Source organism: Sorex araneus, chromosome 3, assembly GCF_027595985.1.
Source record: "Sorex araneus isolate mSorAra2 chromosome 3, mSorAra2.pri, whole genome shotgun sequence".
Lineage (NCBI taxonomy): Eukaryota > Metazoa > Chordata > Mammalia > Eulipotyphla > Soricidae > Sorex > Sorex araneus.
Window position 1 is genome coordinate 23495844 of NC_073304.1, and position 24249 is coordinate 23520092.

Sequence of the window (24249 nt, forward strand, 5' to 3'; positions counted from 1 at the left end):
TGGAGTGTGAGAGCTGAACTGGGGGGGCCAGGCAGGGGCTTCACACCCTTCACCCCTCCACCCCTGCTCTAGCCCTGCCCGCCCTCTCTCATGCAGAAGGGGAAACCCGGGAGAAGCAACAGAGGATGTTTCTGTGGATGTGCACTGTCTGTAGCACTCTCGTCCCATCCCGTTGTGCATCCATTTGCTCGAGCGGGCACCAGTAACGTCTCCATTGTGAGACTTGTTGTTACTGTTTTGGGCATATCAAATACGCCACAGGTAGGTTGCCAGGCTCTGCCGTGTGGGCGGGATACTCTCGGTAGCTTGCTGGGCTCTCTGAGAAGGACGGAGGAGTCGAACCTGGGTCGGCCGTGTGCAAGACAAACGCCCTACCCGCTATGCTATGGCTCCAGTCCAATGGATGTGCTGGGAAACTATTCAGCTGGCGGCAGAACTGGGCACAGAGTGCCCTGGCCTGGCAGGGCTGCCCAGGGAAGGGGTGAGCAGCCTGGAAGAGCAGCCAACAGCGGACATGCAGCCAGCCGGGTCCCAGGGCGCCACAGTGGGGACCAGCTGTGTGTGTGGGGGGGGGTTTCAGATTCACTCTGCTGCAGGCCCATGGCCAAGCCAGCCTGGGCAGCTCCACAACACATTCTCCGGGAAGGAGGGAAGCGAGGAAAGGGGGTGAGATGGGACCGGTGAGATAGTACAGCGGGTAGGCACCTGCCATGCACATGGCTGACTTGGTACCCCCTAGGGAAGAAGCCCCAGCCCTGCCAGGAGTGATCCCTGAGCACAGAACCAGGAGAAAGCCCTGAGCACTGCAAGGAATGGCCCCCAAAAATGAAAAACATATAAAGAGAGAGAAAAAAAAGCGAGTCTTTCTAAACCAGCCATCTTCTATAAAAATGTCTGCAGGCTTAAGCCTAGACTTCAGCCCGCGCTGTTTCAGGGAGTCAGTTCCCTCGCCACGCCCCTCCACACACACACACACACACACACACAGACACACAAACACACACACACACACACACACACACACCGGCAGGAGGCCCTTCATGAACTGCAAACCCTCCCCTTTCTCTTTTTTGCATTTTAAAAAAGTTGTTCGCAATAATGGATTACGTTCACTATTTCAACACCAGTCCCACCACCATTACACCTTCCCACCGCCATTATTCTGAATTCTCCCGCCACCACTCGAACCTGCCAAAAAGGCAGATGCTAGGTCTTTTATTTTGTATTGCTTGTTAGGAAGAGCATAAGATGTTGCATAGCCACTCTCGAAGCCGCGTGCTCCCAGAACTCTAAAATTTTAGATAATTACGATCTGGAAAAATCTCTGCAGCGAGCTGCTTGGTTCAAAGATTCTTTTGTGTGTCTCTGGATCATGGCCGTCAAGGAGCTTAAGTAGCAGCGGGAGGCAGTTTGTGGGTGTGACCTCCAGGGTCCCATGGGGACGGGAGGTGAGAGGGACCAGCCCATTTCCTATCTCTTGAGGCCTGGAGTTTGCCATCACTAAACCTGCATACCTGTGCTTCTTTTTCTTTCTTTCTTTCTTTCTTTCTTTCTTTCTTTCTTTCTTTCTTTCTTTCTTTCTTTCTTTCTTTCTTTCTTTCTTTTTTTTTTTTTATTGAATCACCATGTGGAAAGTTACAAAGCTTTCAGGCTTAAGCCTCAGTTACACAATACTCAAACATCCATCCCTTCACCAGTGCACATATTCCACCACCAAGAACCACAGTAAACTTTCCCTCCACCCCCCTACCCCCCAGCCCCCCACCCCACCTGTGTAGCTGATAAATTTCACTTTACTTTGATTACATTCAATATTTCAACAAAAAACTCACTATTATTGTTTAGAGTTTCCCCCGCCCCCCACCCCACAAAGTCAGACCTGCTGGAAAGGAAGCATTTGATAATTTGTTTTCCATTGCTGAGAATGAAGAGATATGAGGTCGTGTGGCCACAATAGTGGCTGCGCGGTTTTGGATTTCTGTATTTTAGTATTGCGATAGCACAGCGGTAGGGTGTTCGCCTTTCACGTGGCCAACCCATGTTTGATTCCTCCGCCCCTGTCGGAGAGCCTGGCAGGCTACCGAGAATATTGCGCCCGCACAGCAGAGCCTGGCAAGCTACCCGTGGTATATTGGATATGCCAAAGATAGTAACAATAAGTCTCTCAATGAGAGACATTACTGGTGCCCGCTCGAACAAATCAATGAGCAACGAGATGACAGTATTTTAATAACTAAGTCCAGAGAAATTTCTGCCAGAAGTTGCATCATTGCTAGCTCGTACCTCTCTGCTACTTTATATTCCACATATGAGCACAATCTCTCTATGTCTGTCTCTTTCTGACTCATTTCACTCAACATGATAGTTTCCATGCTGATCCACGCATACCTGTGCTTCTAATTGGGTTCTGGATGTTGGCAGCCACCGGGGTCTTTAGGGGGCAGGTGGAGGGAAGATGCCTGCTCCCGTCTGAGGCACCCAGGTGAAGTCAGCCTAGGCCCTCCCCTTCCAACCCAACACACAGCCCAGCTCTCCGGCCAGCGCCAGGAACATGCCATCTCTGTAGCCCACTAGGACACGCCAACACCAGGCCAGGTGGGGACTCTGCGCTCACCGACTCAGCGTGTTTCACCCAACCCCACCCTGAGGCTCTGTGTGGGCGCCTTGGGGAGTCACACTGTTTCCTGAGATGCACTGAGGCGCTCACCTGCGGCAGGATGGTCCCTGGACATCGAGGATGGAAGTGACCTCTGGTCCTGGAGGGCGGTTCTGGGACCTTTGCCTACACTTACCTAGCAGATCACAGTACCCCATGCTAGAACACCAGGGCTAGCTTTAAAAATGCAGATTTCGATACCCCACTGAAGACGCCTGACAGGATATATCACTGTATCACTGTCACTGTCATCCAGTTGCTCATCGATTTGCTTGAGCGGGCACCACTAACATCTCCATTGTGAGACTTGTTACTGTTTTTGGCATATCGAATATGCCACAGGGAGCTTGCGAGGCCCTGCCGTGCGGGCGGGATACTCTCGGTAGCTTGCCGGGCTCTCCGAGAGGGATGGAGGAATCAAACCTGGGTTGGCCGCGTGCAAGGCAAATGCCCTACCCATTGTGCTATCGCTCCAGATGGACAGGATGTGTGTGTGTGTGTGTGTGTGTGTGTGTGTGTGTGTGTGTGTGCTTGCTCACTGAGCACTTATCACATGGCCAAGAGAACTCCCGGGGAGTAGAACAGGCCCCTGGCACAGCTGGACTCTTCTTTCTCCCTCCCTTGAGGAGGGAAAAAATGATCACAGCACCCAAAGAACCAACTGAGTAAGTGTGCAAGTGCGACAGGAGGAAACCATCTTCAGGATACAGTGGGGCACCTTCTGGACACACAGCTGCCAGTGGAATTTGAAAAGGGCCCAGGATTCTTGGAGGAGCGGGTGTGACTACATGCTGAGGTTCTCAGGAGCGGCTCCCAGGGGTGCCACGGGAGCAGAGGGCCCCTACTCCAGCCCTTCAGCCTCTCCTGGCCCAGAGCCAGAGTTTGATGGAGGAGCACAGCCCAGAGCAGAGAAGGGACCCAAGGCTGGACCATGGCTAAGGCCTAGGGAGACACTCAACAGAGCAACCACTTCCTGTTATGTCACAGGTGGGGTGGGGGGGGGAGGGTGTTTCTGCAGTGGAAATCAGAAAGGAGAGGAAAAAAGCAAATATGGGTTCACATAAAGCTCTGGTTCCCTGTGCTGGAGGCAGCTTTCCTGCTGGACCCCTCCAGGAAGCACGGGGAGTCGCAGGAGCAGAGAAGGGAGGGGAGGGGGATACGGTATCTTCTTTCCACGCAAGTGCAGGATAAATTCACACCCTGACGTGGGTCACCTGTTTCATCAGATGTAAATGGGTGTGGTTTCCAGTATTGAAATGAGAATACGTATGTGGGATATGAAGAAACTTTGTAGAGGAATATCTACAAGATATTTTGTAGCTTATTGTACATTGTTTTACTGTACATTGTTTACTTTACTGTACATTGTTTCAGGTGAACAATGTACACCTGAAACCCAATCATAAATATCTTCATAACTATGTCATTCAGTGATTTGTGTCACTGTCACTGTCATCCCGTTGCTCTTCGATTTGCTCAAGCAGGCACCAGTAACGTCTTCACTGTGAGACTTGTAACTGATTTTGGCATAATGAATACACCACGGGTAGCTTGATACTCTCGAGATACTCTCGGTAGCTTGCCGGGCTCTCTGAGAGGGGTGGAAGAATTGAACCCGGGTCGGCCGTGTGCAAGGCAAACGCCCTACTGCTGTGCTATCACTCCAGCCCTACTGATTAATAAATAAATAAATGAGAAAATGTCTTTGAGGGATCAACATGAGGTCTGTGTTGGCATAAGGTGGTTCTGTCCGGTTTCTTTCCGGAACCCCCCTCTCTCTAGTAGCAACCTCCCCACCACCCCAGTCTGTGAGACCCACCGCCCGGGGGTGCAGGGCATTGGTGTTTCCCAGATAAGGAGGGGACGGTTCACTTTCACTAGCAGCTGGGATGGAAGGGCACCTCCAACCCGGCCGGCCACACTCCGGGTGCCACCCAGGTCAAGGCCAGGCACAGGTCAGTGGCAGGAGACAGGACACACTCTCTGGCATGTCTGAGAAGACCCCAGAGTGACCGTCGTACCATGAAGAATCTGTCTGGTCACTGTGGACGTCCCGGGGGTGCAGGGCATCTCGGCAGCTCCTGCGTGCACCTGAGTTTATGATGCTCGGGACAGCCTGACACCCGGCCCCCTTTCCCTGGGGACGGGGGTGTTCCAGGAGCTGGACTTCAAACATGCGGTCCCTGTGTCCGGAGACCAAGCCCCTCTCCAAGCCTGTGCTGGGACAGGGGAGGGGGGTCCCGGCCGGCCGTGAGGACACCGGAGCTCCCAGTGTCTTTCCCTTGGTGAGATCTGATCTGTGTCCTTTACAATAAGTAACTGTCAGGGGAGAGTAGTGGACCCCCGAGTTCTGGGACATCATAGCAAATGAATCTAAGGGAACTGCAAACCCACCCACCCAAGTCTGGAGTTGGTTGGTCAGAAATGCAGCTGGCCCTGGGGCAGGGGGGCCCTGCAGTGAGAATTGCATGCCTGTATGATGATGATGATGCAGCCTGTGGCCCTGCACTCCCCAGGGCTTCCCGTCTCCTTTACCTAGCCCTCCCCCATTATTCAATTACAGCCCACTTTCCTCTAAAGTCAGGGGGTGTGAGAGCCATCCAGGCACACGGGAACTGCCCAAGGAACACGTGCGATCTGGAGCTACAGCCCTGGGAAATCAAGGCAAAGCAGGACCATTATCTGGTGGCTGTGTGGCTTCAGGCAAGTTCCCGCCCCTCTCTGAGTGCCCATCATTAAGGGGAAGGGCCCTGCTTGGCCCCCTAGAACCCACAGGACAATCCACTGATGCGACCTGTTTACAAAGAGCCTCATGTGGCCTCTCGCTTGGGACAGGCATCAGGACACGGCCTACACCTTCCCATCTGCACACCTCCCTGCTCCCCGCCCCCCCCCCATCTCTGCTCTCCCTGGAGAACTTCTCTGAGTGCCGGGCCCACCAGCAACGTGCTGACCATCCCAGAGCGGCAGGAGGTCAACCGTTATACCCCAAGTGAAAAGCACGCAACCGTTACCTTGAACCAAAAGGACATTTATATTTACTCCGTTGGCTATAAAAGACATCATAAAATAGAATATGCAGTAGGCATTCTCATGATTAATAACAGATCTTGAAAATCACTCTCCGGGTCCCCGGGTGCCTCTAGCTGGTCACTAAGAACAATGAATTCTTTCAGGGAACAACGGAAGTGCAAATCATCTCTGGGTAGTGGGAAATCAGCTTCCTGTGTTAGGAACGGGTGTGTGGGGGGGGGAGTGTGGGGCAGGGGGGACACAGGAAAATCAGAGAGACTCAAATATAATGGCTGCCTGCGAGCATGTGGTGAGCGCCAGAACCTGCCAAATCTGGGGCGTGGGGGACTTGGAGATGGCACGGACACAGGCGGCAGAAGTGCCCCGAGTCAGGAGCGGGTGAAGAGGTGGAAAGGGGCGGTGCGGGCAGGGGAAGAAGAGAGTCAGGGAGAAACCAGACTCAGGGCCCTGAACACCAGCCCAGGGTGGAAGCAGAGTCTTCTGGGCTAGGGTCACCAGCCAACCCTGGGAGCCAGCAGTAGGAGGAGGCGGGAGCTGGACCACTCCCCAAGCTGAGCACCGGGCTTTAGCACTCCGGGTCTCTGCATTCCTGGCCCTGGGCTCCCTGACTCCTCCAAGCCAGGTCGAAGCCTCTGGAAGCAGGGAGCGGCTGCACCGTGGGAAGGGGCGAGGCTTAGGGCACAGGAAGTCAGGCAGATGACAGTGGCGGGCGGCAACCAGGTGACAGGAACAAAACTCCCACCAACCCAGCTCTGCTCAGCGACCCGGGAGGAGTTTCCATTAAAACATGGACAAGAAACCCCAGCAGGGTCGCTGTGATCCTCTGCTGCTGAGTCAGCCCCGCAGGTGGTGAGGGAGGGACACTCACTGCTGGGGAGGGACAGGGCAAGTGGAGGCGCAGGTCACCAGCAAATGCCAGACCATGCTCCCCCGCCTCCGACCCCCGCCAAGAGAACCAAACTTCCCATCATTCCAACGCGCCTGCAAAGGGGCTCGGGGATGGTTCGTGGTGCTGGGGGGAGACGTCCAGCCCAAAGGCACACCTGGGAGTGAGCAAGCCCGTCTCGCCTTCTCCCCGGGTGAGGGGAGACACCGAGGAGGGCTCGGGACGACTTGCGGGGGCGAGACCCTGGCCGGCAGTCATGTGGGAGGGGAGTTTCGGGGGTGGAGCCACTCCAGGTCACCTGGGGAGTGGGGACGCAGGAGTGAGGCGAGGAGAGAATTCGGCGGACCGCAGGTCCCCTCAGTGGGGCGTGAGGCGCAACCAGGAAAGCAGGGCCCAGAGGCAGCTGGCCAGCCTCAGCCCCTTCAGGTGCAGAACAAGTTCGTGGAGGCTGATCTGCCACAGCTGGAAGGCCTCGCTGAGGGGGATCTGGGCCCGCCTGAAGAGGGAGCGGGTGGTCTTCATCCTGTGTCTGCAGCGGGGGCGGGGAGGAGAGAAAGAGACGAGAAGCACGGCATCATCTCAGGAAGACGCGGCCGCGTTACCCGGCCTCACCACCGCCCCCTCGGGGACCACCACGGGTCTCCACGGTGGCCGAGGAATTCTCCAGGGGAGTGGGGAAGGTAGGGGGGCATCCAAGGCTGAGGGTCCCACTGGGCGGAACATTCCAATGTCTCTCTTCTTCCCAAAGCACAGGGGGTCTGTACCAGTCCAGGATCCCCTACGCTTTACACGGGGAAAGTCATCTCCAAACGAGAGAGAGAGTCACCCAGACACCTCGCCAGAGGGCCCAGGAAGTCAGGCCAGCTCAGTCCCTCTTGCACCAACAAAAGGCCATGATGAGAGACGGTTTCTTGGGCCGGAGCAACAGTACAGAAGGGAGGACGCTTGTCTAGTGTGCGGCTGACCTGGGTCCCATCCCCGTTACCCTGTGTGGATGCCCGAGCCAGCCGGGAGTGATCCCTGAGCACTGGGCCAAGGGTAAGGAGCACGGCGGGGCTGCTTTCTTCAGTGTCGAACTGTTTGAAACTTCACTTCCTGACCCCACCAGGGAAGAGCAATCGTGTCGTGTCCTGTCTGGGAGCGTGGAGGTGCCCGCTATAAACTCACCCCCAGCGTCGGACCCTTTCAAAGTCAAATGGGGAAGTGCCCAGTCCCTGCCTAGGACGGATGGGCCCAGTCCGGGGTAGAAGTTCCCAAACTGATTTGACCTACCACCCCCTTCTGAGGGAAAACAAAAGCTCTCCGGTGCTCCTCTGGGAATCTAACTTCTTTAAATGAACAGAGACAAAGGACCCCCATTTGCACAGGGCTACCCTGACCCCTGCTCACTCCCGTGTTCCTCGGAGGGGGCAGCATCGCCCCCTCTGGGCAATGCCAGTGTGGGAGGGGAGCGTTGGTGCAGAGCGTGTCTCTTCCACGCATGAGTCACCCTCGGGCTGAAGAGCCTAGAACCCTGCTCCTCCGCCCTAACCCCACGGACAAGGGCGGCCTTGCCTTCCTCACCATCACCCAGGGGTGCAGAGGCAGCAAGAAGCACCCAGACCCCCTTTCCCAGCACTGGTCCTGAGGACCGAGAGAAAACAGGCCTTGATGCCCGGCCGGGCCTGAGACACAAGCGCACGGACGACTGTGCTCGGGGCCTCCGGGGGGAGCTTGGGATGGAGCGGAGACCCTAAGAAATGTCTCAGACTTCACCGAGGCTCAGCACCACCTGGAAGGCCGGACCAGGGATGGAGGACCGAGAATCCACTGCTTGACCAAACAGAGGCGACTCGCGGGAAGCCTCCGGTGGCCCCAGGCATCAGAGTCCAGGATGCTTCTGCCCTGAGCTCCCTACAGGGGGAGCTTGTGGGGGAAGGACCCCCCTCCCCCCTCCCCGCCCCCCAGGAACTGGAGGGAGACAGTGGAGGCCCGCACTCACCGGGTCAGCGCCCGGACGCAGCAGCGCGACATGTTGAGGAAGGAGCTGGCGCTGGCGCGGGTGCCCAGCGAGGCCTCGATGCCACGCAGCAGGTCATTGGTCTTGAAGATGAGCAGCATCTGGCGTGGCACGTGGTTGAGCAGCTGGCTGATCTGGGGGAGGTAGTTGGCAGCGTGGCTGCGGATCTCCAAGTCCTGAAGCACAAGGAGGGAGAGGAGCGGGCCGTGGGTGTAGGAGGGAAGGCTAGGGGGGTGTCCAGGCCGCCTGTGACCTGGGGGGGTGGGGGGCTGCAAGGACCCTGGGGGTGGGGGCTGCAAGGACCCTGGAGGTGTGGGGGGGAATCCTGGCTCGGTTGCCTCAACACCACCAAAGAGAAGGGGGGTATCCAGGGCTTCGTAAACCCAAGTACAGTACCAGAGCACGTCCACAGGGGCCGGTCCGCCACTGCCACCCCAGCTCAAGTTCAAGAACACCCACGCCAGGACGACTGGGGCACACAGGGTCCTTTGCCCAGGGCTCTGCCCTCCTGTTACTCTCTAAAGCTTTTCACCCTCTGCCCTCTTCCGGGCAGAAGTGGCTGAGGCGCTGGGAGCGCAAGCTCGTTCCTTCATCCCTTCAGCCAAGTCCAGGGGGGGCCAGAACACAGGTTAGAGCTCCTGAGACTCGCCCAGCCTCAGAGTCCAGACCCCACTCCCACCAGGGTCAACCACAGCCCCTGCTGGCCACCAGCCATCGGCAGTCTCAGCTTGTCCAGTGTTCATACCCCTGTAGAGATCCAGAGTTAGCCCTGATGCCCGCCTGGGGCTCGAGTTTGGGGCCCAACTCCCCTGCCCACCCCCGAGTGCTGCCTGGCACTGGGCAGAGAGCCCCCCAAGCAGAACCTCAAGCATGAAGTCTAACCCTCACCCCTGACCCCGGGGTCTCCGAAAACAATGAGGGCAACGTGTTAATCCTCACAACTACCCTCTCCGGTGAGGGTTCCACTCCCTTCCGGGAGAGGGGAAACAGAGGCACTGGACAGTTCAGTCAGCTGCCCACGTCCACTGTGAGTATATGGTGAGACCCCACGATCTCACCAGCAAGTGAGAGGCAGAGAACCAGGATAAGTCCCTTTCGGAACCCATGTTCTCCCCTGAACTGGAAATGGAACTAGTGCCTTCCTGCCCCTTCCCACATTCCAAGGGGTGTCAGGGATAAGGTGGGGAGCAGCGGGAGCCTTTGGCAGACCAAGGCTTTCTACACAACGCCCCACCCTTTGCGGGGCTCAGGGGCAGCTCACTGAGGTGCTGGGGAACACCAAACCTACTAACTGCAGACCCCACTGACTGCAGGGGCAGCCTGATGCCCTTCTTCTTCTTCTTTTTTTTTTTTTTGGCTTTTTGGGTCACACCCTGCGATATTCAGGGGTTACTCCTGGCTCTGCACTCAGGAATTACTCCTGGTGGTGTTCGGGGGACCATATGGGATTCTGGGAATTGAACCCGGGTCAGCCGCGTGCAAGGCAAACGCCCTACCCACTATGCTATTGCTCCAGCCCCTCTGATGCCCTTCTTGAAGGTTCCGTTCAACATGGAACCCCTCTACACACACACACACACACACACACACACACACACACACACGAAGGCTGGGGGGACTGGGCAGATGAGAGCCTGTCTCAGCCCTAAGGATGAATCTCGGATCTCCCCCTCACCACCCCAGCCTATGTCCCCCAGCCCTGCACTCTCAGGATGGCGCAGCCCTTCTGAGGTACACTGCCTCGCAGTTCACGATGCTCCTTTGTTCACCTGCCCCGTGAGATCACTATTTTCTGGCAGGCTGGACCCCACACCCAAAGCCTCGGGATGGGGCCTCATAACTGGTCTCAGCCAAGGCAGCTCAGTGCTCACTGCCCCGGCCCCATGATTGGTTTGGAACTAGACATGTGGCGTGAGTGCAGCCCACGAGCTGCGAGGAGGGGACTTCTCGAAAGAAGAAACCGCCCCGGGAAGCCACGGTGTCAGCCTTACTGCCTGGCTCTGCTCATCTTGGAATCCTGAAAGCCTAGAGTCCAGGGAGGAGGGGGGGCGGGGAGACTTGCTGCTCTGCACAGTCCCCAGGCCTGGGGGTGCTCACAGGCTGTTAGGGCCCTCAGGGGACCTCCAGAGCCACCCCAGTGGTGCTCAGGGATCAAGCCAGGGTCGGCCGCATGCAAGGCAAGCACCTTCATCCTGGGGCTACCTCTCCCTAATGCCGGGCTCCGATAGGGAGAAAACCGTTTCCTTAGGGATTAACCTGAGTGGAAACATCCTCCCTGAGACACAGCGGGCAGGTGAAGGAGGAGGGCTGAGACTGGGCGGGCCTGGAGGGGCTAACCTATCCAGCTTCTCCAAGATGACCACACCACTTAGGGCCTCCAGAACCTATTGGGAAAGCCCCTTCCCGGGTCCAGTCCTAGAGCAGCGCTGGGCCTTATAAGAAAGATGCACGGGGCAGGAGCCGGAGCAGGTAGGGCACTTGCCTTGCATGCATCCGACCCAGGCTCCGTCTCCGGCATCCCATACAGCCCCCGAGCACTGCCAGGAGTAACTCCTGAGTGCAGAGCCAAGAGGAACCCTCTGAGTATTGCTAGGTGTGCCCCCCGCAAACAACAACAACAAAATAAAGATGAACAGGGCAGGCACTGCCCGGGCGTCGCCGTCCAGTGACACAATGCAGACCTCAGGCCGGGTCACCAAGAACTCTGGGTCCGGCTGCTCTGCTGGAGCAGCCGGGGAGGAAGGGAAGCCGGAGCTCTGGCAGCGGGGAAGAACGGAGTGGCACCTGACCCATTCAGAAGGGTGGGCTGGGCGCCGCGGCCCCACGCAGGGCAGGGTTGTTCCTTCCTGGTGTGGGTGAGTGGGGGCCCTCCCACGGGTTTCTCGGCAAACCAGGTGAAGGGTGCACTGCACTTCAGGCCCTGCAGTACTGGGGGTTACTCAGAACATCCCCCAGAGCCAGCCCAGGGGTGCTCAGGGATCAAACCAGGATCGGCCGCATGCAAGGCGAGCACCTCCATCCTGGGGCTACCTCTGGCCCTGGAAGATGAGGCATCTTTAGAGTCCGGGGGAACAGGTTCCCCACCAGGCCGGCAAGGCCAGGCCAAGCAGTGCGGTGGGGCTGACCGGGCTGCCCCTCTGAGCAGTGCTGGCCAGAAGGGGCCCGGTGGGGTACACCCCCCTGTCCTTCCTTCCATCTGGCGACACGGTTTCTCCCCCCTCCCCGGCTACCGCCTCCTCTCTCCAGTTCTGCCCCCTAGCCCAGCCAGAGCCCTCTGGTCACGACTCTCAAACCCGGACCATCATCCCCGGCCTGGTCCTTCGCTCCCGGGAGCTGGCAGGGCGCGGAAGGAGGAGCACCTACCTCCGAGGCAGTGACCGGAGCTTGGCCGATGCCCCTCTTGACCGAGTGCCAGGAGCGGGCGGTCAGCATGCAGGCGAAGAGCGGGTAGAGGTCGCCGGCACCCAGGCGCTGGCTGTACTCTTTCACCTGCTTCATGTCCCTCCAGATGAGCGCCTGCCACAGGTGGCAGTAGTCCAGGCGGAACTCCTCGGAAAGCACCTGGGGCGGGCGGCACAGCCCCCTGAGCCTCCTCTCCCAAGGGAGGGCCCGGCCCAGGCTGCGGCCAGCGGGGGGTCCCTGCACCACCGACCCGGGAGGGCCACGTTCAAGGCCCCACCTGGTCGGCCTGGGGCCCGTGGGGCAGAGACCACCCAGACCACCCAGCTCCTCCCCATCCAGGCCCCTTCTGGGCCTCCCTCCCCGCGGCATGCAGCCCTGGGTACCAGGTCCGTGCTCAGGCTGGCCCGGGATGTTTGCTCCCCAGCCCCCCACCAGAGCTGGCAGAGGGTGCGACCCCTCGCCCCAGGGCGCTCAGGGAACAGAGCCGGTTGGCCCCCAGCCTCTGGACTCTGGGTCCACCTTGCACCTGAGCACTCAGGCTGTGGCAGAGACTCAGCCACTGTGCCCCAGGGGTGCTGCGGGCAACAGCAGCCAGGCGGCCTTCCAGGTCACTGAGGCACCCGGGGGCAGCTGAGGTTTGGGGGCGCGGGGTCAGGGCCCTGAGAGGGGGCCACTGCGGAGACCTCAGGAGTGGGGAGACCCTCTCCAGGCGCCCTGGCTTCCCAAGGCCCGGGCGCCCGCGTCTGCAGCCCGCGGGGGAGCTGCACGGCTCCGTGCCCTGGAAAGGCCTCTCGCACCTGGTAGAGCCCGTGGTCCAGCAGGACGACCTCGGCCCTCCCCGTGTCGGGGCGCTTCCGCACCAGCACGTTGCCTGGGTGGGGGTCGCAGTGCACGAAGCCGTTGACGAAGATCATCTCGCTGTAGATCCTGCCCAGGTGCCGGGAGATCTGCAGGGCGGGAGGCACCCCTGAGGCCCGGCGCGGAGGGCGGGGCTCTGGGGGCTCCAGCGGGAAGGCGCGAGGGGCCAGGGGCCAGGGGCCAGGGCCTGAGAGCTGCAGCCCCCACTCCAACCCTGTGCTCTCATCTCTCCTTTCTGAGGGAGCACAGCCTGCGGTGCTCAGGGGTTACTCCTGGCATGGTGCTCAGGGTTACTCCTGGCATGGTGCTCAGGGGTTCCTCCTGGCAAGGTGCTCAGGGTTCCTCCTGGCATGGTACTCAGGGGACCGTGGGAAGCTGGGGGATTTTCAAATCGGGATTCTTCCCAGAGCAGGTGCCCCAGCCCCGTGAGGCATCTCCTCAGCCCTCTAATCCAGCCTTGAGGGATTCTGATTCTTTTTTCATTTTTGGGTTTTATGTTTTGGGGCTCGGGGGGCCATGTGTGGTGCTGGGGGGTCGAACCAGGGCCAGCTGCATGCAAGGCAAGTGCCTTAGCCACTCATCTAACCCAGTCCTTAACCTGAGCTGCAGGTGAGAGTCACCTGGAACTCAGGTGAGGCGGGACCCAGGTGTTCTGCGGTGGTTTTACTCCCGCACAGGAGGCTGGGCAGCCCAGCCCCCAGCTTTCCCCAGCCCGCCCCACCACCCTTTCCCCCAACTTCTCGCTCCCCAGTTTCCCTTACGGCTCCCTCTTGGGTTTTCCCCCCACAAAGCAGATGATGAGTGGAAAGCGGAGGGGGCAGTGGGGGTCCCACAGCCCACCCCAACGAGGCCCCTGCAGCTCCAGGCCAGTCCCAGGGGGACACAGAGCCACAGTCCCTTCTCCTGGCCCTGCAGGCCGGCCGCTGCCCCGACTCCCGGCCTGCCAGCACCCAGCACTAGTCTGATTTATGACGTCTGCGCGGAGAAATGACACTGGAGAGGCGGCTTGAATCACCCTGTCAGGGAGCCTCTCCCCATCTTACCGCGCCTGTTTATTAAAGCTAAACGCCTCTGCCCGCTCGGGAGCAGCTGCCGCAGCGCAGACCTTGGGCTGCCAGAGGGAGGCTCAGGGGGGACAGCGGACGCCCCAGGACACACGCTCCCCTCAGCCTTCCTCCCGGCCCAGCAGCAGACCCACCCACGGGGGCGAGGCACAGGGCTCCTGGGGTGGGGAACACAGAATCAATCCGGGCCTGGAGAGAGAGACCCAACTCCAGGGGCAAGAGAGAGAGAGAGAGAGAGAGTCCAGCAGGCAGGACACGTGCTTTGCACGTGACTGACCCATCCGAGTCCGATCCCTGGCACCCCACAGGGACCCCGACCCCAGGCCAGGAGAGATTCCTGAGCCAGGGTCAGGAGCAAACCCTGAGCACTGCTGGGGGTGGCCCCAAAAGCAAACAGAAACACCCAACCCCTTTCCGAGGACTGGGGATAAGGTGCTGGTGCTGCCTGCTGCAGGCCCTGGTTCAAGTCCCAGCATCACATGCAGTGCCCGAGCACAGGGCTAGGAGTAGCCCATGAGCACTCCCGGGTATAGACTCAAATTCCAGACAAAAGCAAACAGATCAATTGCTCTCTGCCTGCCCCTGCAGGGTCGGGCCCCGCCTCCATCTCTGTGTCCCCATGCAGCTCACAGCCCCTGCAGCCACCTCTGCTTTCTCTTCTCCCACCATCCCTGCTCTGCCTGAGCTCAGGGTCTCTGCTCGGGATGCCGTCTCTGCTGGGAGCACACCTGCCACCCTGCCTCGCCCCGTCCCGTCCTCTCTCCCTCCCCGTCCCCACATGGCATCGCCCCCTGGGACAGCCCTCGCCCGTCTCCTGCTCAGGAGCATTTCCGGGCATTAGTACACTCTGTGGAACGACCACATGTTCCTTGTCACGCGCTCCAGGGTGTCCGGGGAATCTGTGCCATGTTAATCAGCTTGACGGAAGCTGCCTTCATGGAGGGCGACGGACAGCGTGTGGACACAGAACTCTGTCTCCAACGTGCCTGGCACCCTCGGCTGGCACCGTCAGCCCTCCGAGGTTCCGTCATGGCTGTGAGCGGTGCGGGGACCCATCCCCGCCCACTCTGTCTGGCCCTGGAGAGGCGCTGGTTCCCGCCCACGCTGCTGACTCTCACCCCATCTACCCCCTCCAGAACCCCACCCGCACCCTTCAGTGAGGCCCCGGGGTCAATCATCAGTAGGCAGCAGAATCCCGAACCCCAGCCCCGAGAACGGATGCCCGCTGTGCAGAGGCGGAGGTGGGACTTGGGGAGGTTAGCCTGCCTGAAGCAGTCTTCGGGAAGGGCTGGAGGCAGGATTCAGACCCCATGTGCCCCCCCACAGCCGCTCCCCTCTGCCCTGCCCGCGGCAGCGCCTCTGCAGTGGCTGATGGGCCCAGCTCCAAAGACAAGAACTAATGGCAGGGTCTGGCTCGAGGGCCCTGAAGGGGGCCCACGGGCGGGCACGGGTCACAACTCCCACGGGCCTCGGAGGTTCCACTGCACCTGGCAAAGAGGCAAAGACACGGGGGCAGCCCGGGGGGAGCGCTGAGGAAACCTCGCTCTTCGACCCTCTCAACCGGCTGTCCGGCACCTGTGGTTCAAGAACACTGCCCCGACTCCCGATTTCTACCCGCGCCAAACTCTCGCCTATGGCCCCGGTGAAACAGTGCTCAGAGTTGGCACCAGGAAGCCCGTGTGCAGCTCTGACTCAGGCTGGGAGGCCTGGGTTCCCCGCTGTTTCCCGTTTCCCTGGACAGGGTCCCTGACGAGAGCTATTTCCGAGGTAAGCCAGCAAGTCCCCATCCCTGTGCCACCACGGACCCCTTCCGTGAGGTTCCCGGGCGCTCCCAGAGTTGGGGGCGGGGTGGATGGACAGTGCTCTGAAGACCTGCGTTGGCCCAGACAATTGCCTTTATGAAGCAATAATTCATTGTTATTTGTCAGGGACGCTTATCAGGGCCAATCAGGGTCCCCGATCGGCCCACGATAAGCAGAGCGGCCAGACAGAGCCGACAAAATTCCAGGCAGAAGCAGAGAAATGACATTTCATTTAGTCTGGGCAGAGCTGTCAGGGGGAGATGGATGATCTCCTGGAAGCTTTCTGAAATATTGCTGATTGCTCTGGGCCCCCATGAGTCCAGTGAAAGATGGCCCCCGGGGGCCCGGGCACTCGGGACGGGGGAGCCGCTGCCCACGGAAGTGAGCAGCTGCCATCAGAGGAGGAAGCTGCTGCCAACGACAAGGCAGGGACTCTGGCAAAGCCACGAGCAACCTCTCAGCTCCCCGGCCTGCTGCCCCTCCCTGGGGGTCCCGGCATCTGGGGACTCTCCTTGTCACCAGCTTTAACCGGATTTCACCCTGACAGCTATGGGAGGCAGAGACAGGAGAGAGAAGCAGCCTCTGCCACCAGCTCCAGGCCGGGGTCATCCTGGTACTGCGACATGGGGTGGGGTGCGGCGGGCGACAGGCACCACTCTTCTCTGCCTGCTTCTAGGTTCCTCTGCTGTTGGGGACGATCCCCACCCACCCATCCTTCTCACAGCGCCACCTCAGAGACTCAAGGGCAGACAGGAATTCCTGGTGGCAAGTGCTTATGCATCAGACCAGACCCGCAGATGTGGCCAGTGGCTGTTACATGCTGTGGTTGCTCACGGCGTGTGTGCCTCTATCCCACACTTCACAGGGATACTCCCGTCATCACCATCAAAGGAAAGTGTTAGCAAAGCTAAACGCACAATCCTCACGCCAATACAGAACGGGCACATGTCAAAGACGGCCAAAATCATCACTGGAGGAGCAAGAGAGAAAAGTAAGGGCTGGCTCAAAGAGAACTTTCAAATTTTGAGGGACAGCATATATATGACATTTAGGCAGGAATCAGAAAATAAGATTCCTGGATTCGGGGGCCAGAGACATAGTACAGCAGGCAGGGCGGTTTGCCTTCACACGGCTGACTCAGGTGTCATCCCCAGCATCCCATACGGTCCCCTGAGCATCACCAGGAGTAGTTTCTGAGTGCAGAGCTAGGAGTAACCCCTGAGTATCACTGGGTATCGCCCAAAAATTTAAAAAAAAAATTTTAAATCCAAATTTAATTTGGATTAAATACAAAACCGACTGTTGTCCTACAGGGTCAGCAGGAAAGCATAACCATGGGGTTATTTTTTCTTCTGGGCAGAAACTACTGGCCTGCCAGATGAGACGCACAGGCCGGCCCATGATGTACCCGTGTCAATGGCAAAGTCCAAGAAAAGTGCGTTCCCTCCAGAACGCTGAGACATCCTGCGTGGGGCGCTGGGGGGACGGGCCCAGCCCAACTGAGCCCCAGGATGGCTCTGAAAGGGCACAGCGGATACCACTGGCCTCATTTCTGATTTGGGTCATTTTTCTTTTTTATTTATTATTATTATTATTATTATTATTTTCTTTTTGGGTCACACCCGGCGATGCACAGGGGTTACTCCTGGCTCTTTACTCAGGAATTACCCCCTGGCGGTGCTCAGGGGACCATATGGGATGCTGGGATTTGAACCCGGGTCGGCCGCGTGCAAAGCAAACGCCCTACCCGCTGTGCTATCACTCCAGCCCCAGATTTGGGTCATTGTTCTTGCTCACCACCAGAGGGGAACTCAGCAGCACCTGGGAAGCTGTATTGCTGAGGGCGAGGGTGCAAACCCAGTTGTGCTCAGGGCTTCCTCCTGGCTCTGCCCTAAGAGGTCATTCCTGGTGGGCCCAGGGGACTCCATGGGGTGCTGGGAGTTTGAACCCGGGTGGGCTCCAAAGGCAGCAGTCAGATCCCCCTACTCCCCGAGGCAAAGAGGGCCCAGAGAAGCAAAACCACCAGCAGGCACACCCAGCTCTTCCCTGCCCCCACCCCCACACTGCAGCCGTGGCCCTGCCTGAGAGTAAAGGTCCAGCGAGGGCTGAGGAAACATGGCAGCAGGTGTCCCTCGGAACACTGGCCCCACTTCCCTTGGATAACACCCAGAAGCACAAGTACAGGGTCACGTGGGAGTTCACATAAAAAAAAAAACTGGGAGAGGGGAGGGTGCAAACTCAGCTGTGCTCAGAGCTTCCTCCTGGCTCTGCACTAAGAGGTCACACCCTGTGGGGTGCTGGGGGTGAACTGGGTGGGCTGCATGCCAGGAAAGCACCCCACCTGCTGTATTATTTCTCTAGGTCGGGAGTTTTATTTTATTGGGTGGGGGTTGGGGGAAGAGGGGTTGGGACACACCCAGAGGTGCACAGGGGCTACTCCTGGCTCTGTGCTCAGGAGTGACCCCTGGCGGTGCTCAGGGGACCATCTATGGGTGCCAGGGATCTGAGCCAGGGTTAGGGCGGTTACAAGGCCAGCACCTCCCTCCTGTCCTGTCTCTCCCGCTCTGCTGCTCGTCACCCCGTGAGGAGGCACCGACTGTCGGACACACTCAGTTACACTGATGTCCTGAGGGAGCTCTTGGTGGCTGGCACCTCCTGCCCTCTGGGCCACAGCTGTCCTCTGGGCAGGTCGGGGAATCTCCACGTGGTTCTGGACAGGCGGGGCCCAGTCTCCACGGAGGAAGAGGGAAAGTCTCCTGGGCGGAAATGCCCGGTTCCTCCATGGCTACCCCTAGCCCTGTTCGCTCTGGCACCTGCCTGGAGACAGGAAGTGCCAATTCATGGGAAGAGCGAGTGCAGGCACCGTCCCAGGGAACTTGGAGGCACCCAGGGCGCTGCAGGGAGCAAGCTGGGAGGCAGGGAGCAGCGGTCACTGGGCTGGCAGGAAGGCCTCGACCGCTGTCAGCCTGCCTCTCTGCCCGGGCGGGGCTGGGGAGTCCCCAGGGCACCCAGAAACTGGTGCACTTGGAGAAATGTTCCTGGACAGGCCAGCGCCGGCCCGTGTCTGCACCACCCCGGCAGGGTCACTGCAGTCACTCCCGCTGCAAGGTCAGTAGTCACGCCAGGCCCGACGCTACCCCAGGAGGGAAGGGCGGCGAGGGCCAGCCAACTATCGAAAGGCTGGGGAGAGACTTAATTTGGTAAATAATATTTAAATCGAGGCGTTATTTTTAGATTTTTCTCCCAACTCGAATTGGCTGAAAGTACTTTAATTATTCTGTAATTGCCTGGATTCGTGTAGTCCTGTCCCCAAGGGAGAGACTATTTATATGTTCTGGTGGGTGGGGCGGGCGATTCGGGGGCAAGGCCAAGATCCAGCAGAAGCAGGAGGTGGCCATGGCCGGTCACTAAGAATCACCTAAGTGAGGCTGCAGTGACAGCACCAAGGGGACGGCCTCTGCCTCACCTGCGACTGATCCAGTTTCGATCCCTGGCATCCCACAGGGTCCATAAGCACTGCCAGGAGTGATTCCTTTGTGTAGAGTCAGGAGTAACCCCTGAGCATCACCGGGTATGGCCCCCAAACAAACAAAGAGCCAAAAAGTAAAAATGAAAATAAAGTCACTTAAGTGGCCCCCTAGGAAGAGGAAGGAAGGGTTAAGAATTCAAACTCTCTTCAGCCTTCCCAGGTCCGGCCCAGGCTTCTGGAGGCAGAACAACGGCCCGAAAGCAAGACAGAGGAACCAAGGTGGGATCCGCCAGTAGAGACAGGGCCAGGAATATTGCCCCATAGTTGGAAGCCTGCCTCATGAGCTGGGGGAGAGGGCAGCTGGGACAGAGAAGGGATCACCAAGTCAGAGATGGTTGGAGGGATTGTTAGGGATGGGAGATGTGTGCTGAAAGTAGATAGAGGACCAAACGGGATAGCCTCTCAGTATCTATATTGCAAACCGTAATGCCCAAAAGTAGAGAGAGAGTATGGGGAAAACTGTCTGCCACAGAGGCAGGGGGAGGGTTGGAAATGGGGAGTATACTGGGGACATCGGTGGCGGAGGATGTGCATTGGTGGAGGGATGGGTGTTTGATCATCGTAGGACTGAAACTCAAAACATGAAAGCTTTGTAACTGTGTCTCATGGTGATTCAATTAAAAAAAAGAAGAAAAGAAAACTTAAGTGAAGCTGGAAAAAAAAAAAAACAATAAATTGGGCTCCTCAAATGCCCCCAAACCAGGAGCTGTGTGAGGGGTGCAGCCAGCTGGGCAGGAAGGAGCAAGTGATGAACCCCAACCCCAGGAGAGCTTGGGGGAGAGAGAGAGAGAGAGAGAGAGAGAGAGAGAGAGAGAGAGAGAGAGAAAGGGGGAGAGAGAGAGGGAGGGAGGGAGAGAAACAGGTGAGAGAGGGTGGGAGAGAAAGAGAGGGAGAGGGAGAGAGAGGGAAGGAGAGAAAGAGTAGACAAGAGAGAGGGAGAGAGGGAGAGGAGGAGAGATAAAGAGGGAGAGGAGAGAGCGGGGAGGGAGAGAGGGAGGGAGAGAGAGAGGGAGAGAAGGAGAGAAGGAGAGAGGGAGAGGAGAGAGAGAGGGAGAAAAGAGAGGAACAGGAGAGGGAGAGAGAGAGAGGAACAGGAGAGAGAGAGGGAGAGAGGGAGGGAAGGAAAGAGAGAGGAACAGGAGAGAGGGAGAGGGAGAGGGAGAGAGGGAGAGAAGGAGAAAGAGGGAGAGAGGGAGGGAAGGAAAGAGAGAGGAACAGGAGAGAGGGAGAGGGAGAGAGGGAGAGCCGAGGGCCTGGTCTAATTCCAGGAACCAGCAGGGGGTATGCTGGCTGCAGAGCTCCTGGGCCCCTGGAGAAAGCGTCTCAGAGTTTGTCCGACTCCACCTCTTCATCTTATCCCCGAGAGCCAGGGCAGGGGCACAGCCAGGGTCCCTGGGGAATGAGTGGGTCCCAGAGGCCAGGTGCGGGACACTTCCACCGGGCCTGTCACTGGTCCACCTCCCTGAAAGGGACGGACTCTGTCACCCTTCTCCCAGTTAATTTCACGCAAATTCAATTTGGCCTGGGCGCGGGCGGGGTCTGAGACACACACTCTCGGAATCCAATTAACCTCCGAGAAAGGTCCCGAGTCGCGGGGAGGCGAGCGGCTGGCGAGCGGCCGGCCAGCAGCGCACGCCACGCGACCTTTCCGCTAATGAAATCGATGGCCGCCACTGCTGCCAGCTCGGAGAGCGACTAGCAAACCCAACTGCCCGCTGAGGCCGCCGGGTGCAGGTCCGTGTCTGGATCCCAGACAGACACACTGGGGTCCAGCCCTGGGCAGGCCACTGGGCAGGCGGATGCTGACCGTCAGGGAGTGTCGGCGCCCCCCCACCCCCCACCCTGCACTGTTTGAAACGCAGACTCGCTTGCCCGTACTGAGGCCTGCGGCTCTCACACCGGCTGCCAGGAGTCCCACAGGCTACTCCCGGCATCGCGAGGGCACCGCAGAGCCTCCGTCCCTGGCCCACTGTCCAGCCGGAGTCTCCACAGCAGAAACCCCCACGGCTTCCCGTGCAGGCTGACCCTGGACGCCAACAGCCAGGAACCAAGCAAGGGACTAAAGAATTTAGACTGGAGCCAAGCAGTGGTGCAGTGGGGAGGGCGCATGCCTTGCACACAGTCGACCTGGGTTCGATCTTCGGCATCGCATGTGGTCCCCTGAGGCAGGAGTGATCCCTGAGCACTGCTGGATATGTCCCCCCGCCCCCCAAACAAACGAACAAAGAGATAGAATGACTGGACTCACTTGTGGGATATAAAAGGCAACATAGTATGAGAGTAATACCCAAGGACAGTAGAAACAGGCGCTAGGAGAACTGGTCCATGGTTGGAAGCTTGCCACGGGGGGTCGGAGGGATGGGGGGAGGGCAGAAGGATAGAAAAGGGACCACGATGACAATGATAGTTGGAAACGATCACTTTGGACAGGAAGTGAGTGTTGGAAGTGGGTAAAGGGACAAACATGATAACCTTTCAGTACCTGTACCGCAGACCATAATGCCCAAAAGGAGAGAGAGAGAGAGAGAGAGAGAGAGAGAGAGAGAGAGAGAGAGAGAGAGAGAGGGAGGGAGAGGTGAGAGAGAGGGAGAGGGAGAGAGAGAGACACAGAGAGAGAGAGAGAGAGAGAGAGAGAGGGAGAAGGAAAATGCCTGCCATAGAGCCAGGTGGCAGGCAGGAAGGGGACACTGGTGGTGGGAAATGTGTATTGGTGAAGGGGCAGGTTGGGGCACCCTGTGTGACTGACACCCAATCACAATCAGCTCTGTGTATCTCCTGGTGAGTCAATTAAGAACAAACCGGAAGAGAACGGTGTGTGGAGCCCCCGCCCCCACGGCGAGCAGCGGCAAAACTGCGAGCACGGCGAGGGTGGGTCAAGGCCGGGGCACACACTTTGCCTGTAGGAGGCTCAGATTTGACCCCCAACACCACACAGTGCCCTGAGCATAGGCTGAGTAGCCCCTAAGTACTGCTGCAAAACTGCCCGAAAACCCGCAAATGGACTTGGCTTAAAAAAACAGCACAAATCTGGGGGCTGGAGCGATAGCACAGCGGGTAGGGTGTTTGCCTTGCACCTGGATGACCTGGGTTCGATTCCCAGCATCCCATATGGTCCCCTGAGCACCACTAGGGGTAATTCCTGAGTGCAGAGCCAGGAGTGACCCCTGTGCGTCATCAGGTGTGAGCCAAAAAGCAAAAAACAAAAGTATAAGTCCACCTCTACCTGTGAGACCTTGTGAATGAAAATGGGGTGCAGGCAGCCCCTAGTGACCAGCTTTTCCCAAGACCAATGAGGTGGGAGCCCCAAGACAGGAGCCCCCCCTTTCCCCAGCTGTGTGAACACGATAGTGGGCAACAATGGCCTGACCCCCAGCGTTCTGCGGAGTGACCAGGACCCAGAGGAGTGGGCAGGAGGCCATGCCCCCCGCCCCCCGCTGCAGGGCAGAAGGGCTTTTCCCCCGCTGTGGCACCACCGACCCCCTGGCAGCTCTGCACGATGGGGCCGGGAGGGCACAGAAGGCGGCGGCTGCGGCCCCCCACTTGCCCGGGAGGAGCCGCAGGGAGACGGTCTGCACGTGTCTCCAAGGCAGGCTCAGACCCACTGTCCGAGAGGGGACAGACGGCCACGCTGGCCCGGGCAGGACCCTCTGTGTCAGAGACTGGAGGGGTCTCCGGGTAGGGGTGGGTGGGTGGGTGGACAGCGGGACCCCCGCCCATGCCGGCCGGCCCTCACCTCATTGACGTCGATCTTGTTTCTCTCCATGTAGTCCCGGTCATTGACCTGCCCACCGTCCACGAACTCCATCAGCAGCACCCGCTTGGTGGACAGCTCCCAGTAGATGCGGGGCACCTGCGGTGGGACAGCGGGGTGGACACGGGACGGGGACCGACAGCAGCACACACTCTCCCCGGCAACAGCGGAGGGAGGCGCGCGGCCCAGGGCCCCTCCTACTCGCAACAGGAGGACAGCGCCCTGCGCTGAGGGGCGCTTTCCCCACACAATAAGCGGGGGGAGAAGATCGGGACTTCGGGGGCGAAATGCGCAGAACCACTCTGGAAGGCATCCCCCGCCCTGAGAAGCAGACCCTGCGCTGCGGCCTCTCCAGGCACAGGCGCTGGAAGGGGCGCCCGTGTGCAGATACGGAAACTCCATTTCCGGAGTTACAAGCTCAACTGGGTGCGTGGTGCAAAATTCGCTTACCGCATGGTCTGTGTTAGGGCAGAATTACTGACTCGGGAGCCTGAACCCCACTGCTGCCTGGGGAAACGGCGCGTGGGTTTGCGAGCAGCGGGTCAGATCGTTCCATTAATTATTTACCCATTTGGCATCCTCATCTCCAAAACGTGTCTTGTTATTATTACTGTTACATGTCTTGGTCTGGCAGATGCTGGCTGGCCCCAGCAAGGGGACCATTCTGCTGTTGCCATGGGAACGCACGGGGGAGATGCTGGCTCTGTTTGCCTGGCTCTTGGCTCTGGCTCGGAGGAGCACCCCAGCCTGGGAAGAGGCAGCAGAACCTTCGAAGACGAGCATCGGGTTGTCATGAAAAGTCTGGGTCCCAAAACCAGGGCACACACAGAAGGTGCCGGGGGAGACAGAGCATGACAGTGGCATTTGACATGTGTAGGGGGCGTTTGACCCCCAACAGGAAGGGAAATGAAAGCAGAGCTAAACAAGAGGGACCTACATTAAATTTAAATGCTTTTAGCATAGCCTAAAAAAATATCTAAAGAATGAAACGACAGCTGACTGAATGGAAGTACATCCTACATCCAGGAAGGGGTTAATAACCAAAGTATATACAGAACTCATACAACTTAACAAGAAAACACACCAATCCAACCCAAAAAAATGGGCAAAAGATCTGTCTCTGTCTCTCTCTCTCTCTCTGTCTCTCTGTCTTTCTGTCTCTCTCTGTCTCTCTGCCTCTCTCTTGCGTGCGCCCTGGTGATGTAATTATAAGTGCTGGGAGCTTAACCCCCTTTCCCCACAAGCCCTGTCATGTCTACTGCACACAAG

At 58.6% G+C, this 24249-nt stretch overlaps 1 protein-coding gene across 2 annotated transcripts in view; it reads right to left on the reverse strand.

Moving 5' to 3' along the window:
- Positions 1 to 5676: 5676 nt before the first annotated feature.
- ADCK1 (aarF domain containing kinase 1) overlaps positions 5677 to 24249 on the reverse strand; it is a 92100-nt gene continuing 73527 nt past the window's right edge. For both annotated transcript variants that reach the window (XM_055133448.1, XM_055133449.1), the window contains exons 7-11: positions 22963 to 23079; positions 12774 to 12923; positions 11938 to 12135; positions 8557 to 8750; positions 5677 to 7104 (exon numbers count right to left, since the gene is read on the reverse strand). In XM_055133448.1, the coding sequence (XP_054989423.1) occupies positions 6933 to 7104; positions 8557 to 8750; positions 11938 to 12135; positions 12774 to 12923; positions 22963 to 23079 (831 nt within the window). In that variant the 3' untranslated portion in view covers positions 5677 to 6932. The remainder of the gene's footprint in view (positions 7105 to 8556; positions 8751 to 11937; positions 12136 to 12773; positions 12924 to 22962; positions 23080 to 24249) is intronic.